This window comes from Astatotilapia calliptera, chromosome 13, assembly GCF_964374335.1.
Source record: "Astatotilapia calliptera chromosome 13, fAstCal68.1, whole genome shotgun sequence".
Lineage (NCBI taxonomy): Eukaryota > Metazoa > Chordata > Actinopteri > Cichliformes > Cichlidae > Astatotilapia > Astatotilapia calliptera.
The window spans coordinates 4,871,038-4,877,037 of record NC_137434.1 but is presented as its reverse complement, the minus strand read 5'-3'; the positions used below and the strand labels follow the sequence as shown (position 1 = coordinate 4,877,037).

The window sequence follows — 6,000 nt, the reverse complement described above, 5'->3', positions numbered from 1 at the left end:
CATCGGCACTACAGTGCAAAGTGCAACAACTGAGGGAGCTTAGGAGGAAGGTCACGCGCTGCAGCACACAGGTGAGTTAATTTCCAACAGCTTCCAGGTGTGAAGTATAGAGGAACCCCACTTATGAAACAAATTAGCAGAACTAGTACACCCACACAGATACTCACACAGATATGAAACATTAAGCACTAAATGGAACACCTGTGCTAAGGTGTTTCATGTTTTTCACACGCAATATTTTTCTTTTTAAAACATTTTTACTTGTTTAATTTTAATTAAGCATTTTGTGGGTTATGGTGTATTGAAAAGCTGTGAAGTAAGGGCACAGGAAAAAAAGAAACTTGCCACAAGGGGTCGCCACAGCGGGTGGCTCTGCATGTTTGTTGGTGTTTTATGCAGGATGATCTGTTGATGCGACCCCAAAATGGGTTTGTGTTTTAAACGGAAATAATAATGATAATAAAAATATTATTATTATTATTTAAAGTACAAGCAGCAAAGATAAGGACCTGACTACTACTAATCAGAAGGTTTGTGGTCCCTGGTTGTTCCAGCCTACATATCAAATATTCTTGGGCAAGATACTAACCCCAAGTTGCTCTCTGATGCATCCATCCGAGTGTGAATATGTGTGAATGTATATTAGATAGAAGGTTCTGAGATGTAGAAAAAGTCCTTGTTATGGGCACGCCCTATGACATCAACGAGGTCTTTAGATTGAACTAACCAAATATCATGTTGGTCCGATTAAATCATCAAGGCTTGAAAATAGCTAAAAATGTCCAAACTTACTCCCCTTTTGTGTACAGTATTTGAATAAATTTAATGGTAAAACACTGAAATTCGCCATGCTGGCTCAGGAACACCATCTGACAAAAACTCAGTTCTAAAAATAAAGTAACACCAACGAAGTCTTTCCTGAACACATTTTAGATTACACCAGTCAACCAGTTGGAATTGGTGTCCCAAAGAGTAAAACACAATTTTCTGTTGCTGCTAGGTGGTGCTACGAATGATTAATACTGACTGATAATGATTAATACATATTGCCATCAAGATGCATTCAGGGTCCTTATCAAACACGAACAGTTTCGAGCAGATGTCTTGAGACGTTAAACGCATGTACCAAATTTCATACAAGTAGCTCAAACTATGTTTTAACTTCATTAAAATACTAAAGCTGGTTTCTTCTAATTTTTTTAATTAGTTCTCCAGGATTCCTCTTCAAGGACATTTAAAGCTCTTCTTTCAGTGTCAGCTGTCTTTTGTTCTCTGTTGTTTCTCTCGCAAGATGATCCCACGCAGCTTTAATAATGTTGATGCCCGGGGTGTGGGGAAGGACAGTCGATGAATGATAGTGGGTATGTGTTTTCAATTTACTGCATTGCTGGTGTGTTCAGGATTACTGTCAAGCTGACAAATGAAGCCGTTACCAATAACGCGAAATTCCTTGTGTGTCCCATACCACTTGTGTGATTCTGATTCACGCGCCGCTGCAAAAATTCCCACAGTCGTGAAAGCAGCAGAGATGATGCTGCCACAGATCCGTATTACCTCGCTAGCAGGTTGTAAGCTAACTGAATAGAGGCAGCAAAGTGCGAGCAGAAGGTGATGTCCCACCCTTTTTAACACAGGCTGAGCACTCCGTGGTTTTCAACGACTCTTCACAGGCAGGTCTAACTTCCGAACTTTGGCGACATGACGACGCGGTCGGAGAGAGAAAAAGCCCAGAAACTGAATGAGCAGCATCAGGCCATTCTGTCCAAACTGCTGAGAGAAGAGGATAACAAGTACTGTGCTGACTGTGAAGCTAAAGGTAAGCCCGGCAGCCTCTGCGGCTAACCTTGGTGTCACAGGTGTGTGCATGACAAGATGTAACGAGGAGGGCACCTGTCCGTTAAAAGGCACAGCTAGCATCATATGTATCATACAGCTAGCATCATATTGTAAGGTTATTCTGATGGGAGTCACTTGTGTGCAGCAATGCTTGCATCCGACCTTTAGGTTTGATGCTTCATATGAACTGTGTAAACCTGACGAGTCCTCCCCGTTCATATCCATGTTATGAACAATGAGTCATGCTACGCTACTGGTTTCTTAATTACATTTAAGCCAAGTATAAATATTATTGAGCGACAGTTAATTAGAAATAACTGAACAACACACAACTTCCGCTTTGTTTTTTTTTCTTTTAAAGTAAAGTCGTTATCCAGCGCTTTTATTATTTGGTTCTTTCCATAATAATAATAATAATAATAATCCTAAGATAAAATAAGAAAAGAAAATATATACAATATACAATAACACATACTCTAATACAAATACTTTAATGCAATTCAGTTGATTTGTAGTGAGAATATATATGTTAGTATTGAGATTCAGCTACAAGCCAAGTTGTGATTTTGCAGTTTCACAAAAGGGGCATCGCTAATAAATTTCTCTATTTTCCCTTTTCAATTTGTATTTCAGTTTTTGAAGTTTAGAAATCCACGCCGGGGCTTTTATTTTGAAGTTGAGTGGTTAATAGTTCCGGTCTTGTGTTGTGTAAGTGTGGCTAACTTGAGGCGGTTTTCGCCCGCAGGTATCGATGTCACGTCCTTGACTGGTTTATTTATGAGCGGAAAACGCGTGTCTCCCGTGTAGACTCCACTGACTTAGAGGTGTCGTTTGCTCGCTGAATGCCGAGGAGAAAAGCACGTGAGCTCAGATACTGCTGCAGCGCACACCTTGCTTCTGGCTAGGCATGCCTTCCTGCGAGGGAAGCCCCCTCTCCAAACTCCATTCAGAAAATTGAAAGCTTAAAATTCCCTGGAGTCGAGTGTAAAATAGAGTGTGATGGAAGAGGTTTCATTAAACCTTAAGAGTCGCTCTTTAATTCGGCATAAACAACAACTGTAATGTATGATGTCAAAATTGCATGCATTTAGTATATATTATTAACAAAAAAACGTATAATTCTCACAGGACAGCATTTCCCATAGGCTTTCACTGTTACCTAAGCACCCTAAGAGAAAGTCCAGCCCATATATGCCAGTCAGTAAATGTCCAAGCATGACATTTCCAGCCTTTTCAGTGGTGATTGAACGGCTCTTGTTGGGGCTTCCTATGACTGAGATTAGATGCCTTTTGCGTCATCATGGTTCTTCTACCATCTGACATTTGTAATCCGTAGTAGCAGACCTCAGTGAGTCTCATTGATCGTGTTGCTGCTCCTTTGTTTCGTCATATCCTCCTCATCCTTCATGTTGAGCTTAATCTATTTCATGATTCTTCAATGGTGATCTCAGTAGTTGGCGTCAGTGCACTATGGAAGGGAAATGTACCTTAACCTTAATTACCTCTGTTTGTGTAAGTGGACTAGTATGCAGTATTATTATTTTCTGTGATCATCCTTCCTCTGTGGAATAAGTTTTGGAAAGGTTTTATTTTGGGAAACCTCTGACCGAGGCATCTCACATCAGACTGGAAACAAACTGTGTAAGTGCTGTAAAACAAACTGTGTAAGTGCTGGTGTTTATTAAAGTGGGCCACAGAGATCCGGTCATGATGCTCTTTCGTAACTCTTGCCAAATTTGACCTTTATACTGGGCTAGAGGTTGGAAAGCAGCCATAATGTTTCTTGTAATGTGGGCCTATATATTATAGAATGTGAGGCCGGAAAACTTCAGTCAGTACTGGTCTCCCAGTTCATGAAGCAAACCAATGTACTGGAGTTTACAACAGAAGTGCTTATCTTACTTGTTTCTAATGCACTTATTCCCCTCCATTCCACCTGCTGAATCTCATTTTAACCCCTGCTTATGGAGGGACCAATATCCAAAACTAATAAACAATTGAAAATGTGACTCAAAAATATGTAAAATGTATTAAGGGGGGGGGGGGGGGGGAACTTCACACAGTATCTTACCGATTTATGTTTTTGCATCTTTGGTCACGTGGCGGACCTGATTTTACTGCACCTGGCAAAAACAAAATAATAATTAAATAAATAACTGACTAAGAACTAAGACAAAACAAATGAGTCTGTAAAAGGATTTAAAAAGTGTAAAAGTTTTGTGTCTTCTTTATTTATTTATGTATTTATTGATGATTTGAGCAGTTTCAGTCCTCCACAGATTCTGGTCTATTACAGATATGTTTATTGGCTGTATGCTGTTTGATATATGGCCATATGATTTTCTTTCTTTCTTTCTTTTTTCTAAATTGCAGAACAAAATAAACCCTGTGAGTAATGGAGAAATGGTGCCAAAACAGGGTTTGTCCATTTATGGTTCTTCCAACTAAAATAAATAAATTTTTCCTCTTTGTGGGATATTTTTAGCAAGGGAAAGGGATGTGCCTGAATGCACCTGACAAGTAAATAGCAGGGTGTCGAAGTCAGCTGTGAGCTCTCCAGATGGATTACCATTTTTGCAGCTGCTTAGCCTGAGTTCTGCTGTGCAGCCTCTGTGAACCTGGTATAGCAGCATACGAAACAGTCCTCTAGCTGCTGCAGAACAAAATAAGGACTACCGTGACAGTGATTGGACAGTGAAAGCCAGTACAAATAAAGCTGCTGTGGTACCTGGAAGCAATGGAGAATGGCCTTGTTTGCAGTTCTGTGTTGTTTAATGTCAGCTAGTTTGTTTTGCACAGGATTTTTGGTGTTAATGTGTGTTTCCCATGTGAGTTGACTTATTTCGTTGTTCTTGTAAATCCAGCTTAAGCGTTTGTGTGTGTGTGTGTGTGTGAGAGAGAGAGAGAGAGAGGGAGACTGGGCTGCTGAATGCAGATTAATGAATTCAGCAGGCATTCATTATTTATAGTGTGGGTGTACTCTAACTTTTTTATTTGTTTTTGTCTGTGTCACTCCTGCAAATCCCTATCCTTAGGTTTCTTAAATGCAAAGTGCTTATAAATCCAGGTCTTTGTTCTGAAATGCAGCGATTCTGTATACAGTGTGCTAAGAGGATGGGGTGAAGGCTTTGTTTTTATATTAAAGTACCTGTTTTATTTTTGCATGTTTAACTGGCAGAATTAATCAGAACATGACAAGTAGACCAGTGTTCCAGTGGGTCACTACTGAGTCCAAAAAAAAAATCTGAAATTAAACCAGTTGAGGCGGTTGGGGCATCTGAGCAGGATGCCACGTTGGTGAGGTGTACTGGACGTGGTCTATCAGGAAGACACGCTGGATACAAATACACTGTATTGCCAGAAGTATTCACTCGCCCATCTAAATCATTGAATTCAGATGTTCCAAACACTTCCATGGACACAGGTGTATAAAATCAAGCGACTGTGAATGACAGCAACTCAACCATGAAGTGCTAGACCACCTTAAACCACAGAGTGGGTTAGCTGATGCTGAGGCACATGTTGCACAGAGCTCTCCAACGTTCTGCAGAGTCAATCGCTACAGACCTCCAGACTTCATGGGGCCTTCAGATTAGCTCAAGAACAGTGTGTAGTGAGCTTCATGGAATGGGTTTCCATGGCTGAGCAGCTGCATCCAAACCTTACGTCACCAAGCACAAAGGATCGGATGCAGTGGTGTAAAGCACGTTCCTAAAGTGACCAATTATACTTTACCAACCTGTCTGGGTTTGGTGGTGTCCAGGAGAGTGGTACTTATGGTTGTTGTGCTTAGTCTCTTAGTGTGAGGATCTCTTAATGTTTCAGCACACCAAGACATTTTGGACAACTTCATGCTACCAACTTTGTGGGAACAGTTTTGGGAAGGCTCCTTCCTGTTCCAGCATGGCTGTGCACCAGTACACAAAGCCAGGTCCATAAAGACAAGGATGAGCCAGTTTGGTGTAGAAGAATTTGACTGGCCTGCACAGAGTCCTCATCTCAACCTGACCGAACACCTTAGGGATGAATTTGAGTAGAGACTACAAGCCAGGACTTTTCGTCCAAAATCAGTGTCTGACCTCATGAATGTGCTTGTGGAATGGTAAAAAACTCCCATAAACACACCCTAAAGCTTGTGGAAATTCTTCCAAGAGGCGTTGAAGC

General features: G+C 40.8%; 1 protein-coding gene across 5 annotated transcripts in view; it reads left to right on the top strand.

Moving 5' to 3' along the window:
• Positions 1-1,507: 1,507 nt before the first annotated feature.
• Positions 1,508-6,000, top strand: part of LOC113034599 (stromal membrane-associated protein 1-like) — a 148,396-nt gene continuing 143,903 nt past the window's right edge. For 4 of the 5 annotated variants that reach the window (XM_026189301.2, XM_026189300.2, XM_026189298.2 and 1 more), the window contains exon 1: positions 1,510-1,816. In XM_026189301.2, the coding sequence (XP_026045086.1) occupies positions 1,699-1,816 (118 nt within the window). In that variant the 5' untranslated portion in view covers positions 1,510-1,698. Of the gene's footprint in view, positions 1,817-6,000 lie in introns of all 5 variants that reach the window. The other variant, XM_026189299.2, reaches the window with a different exon arrangement.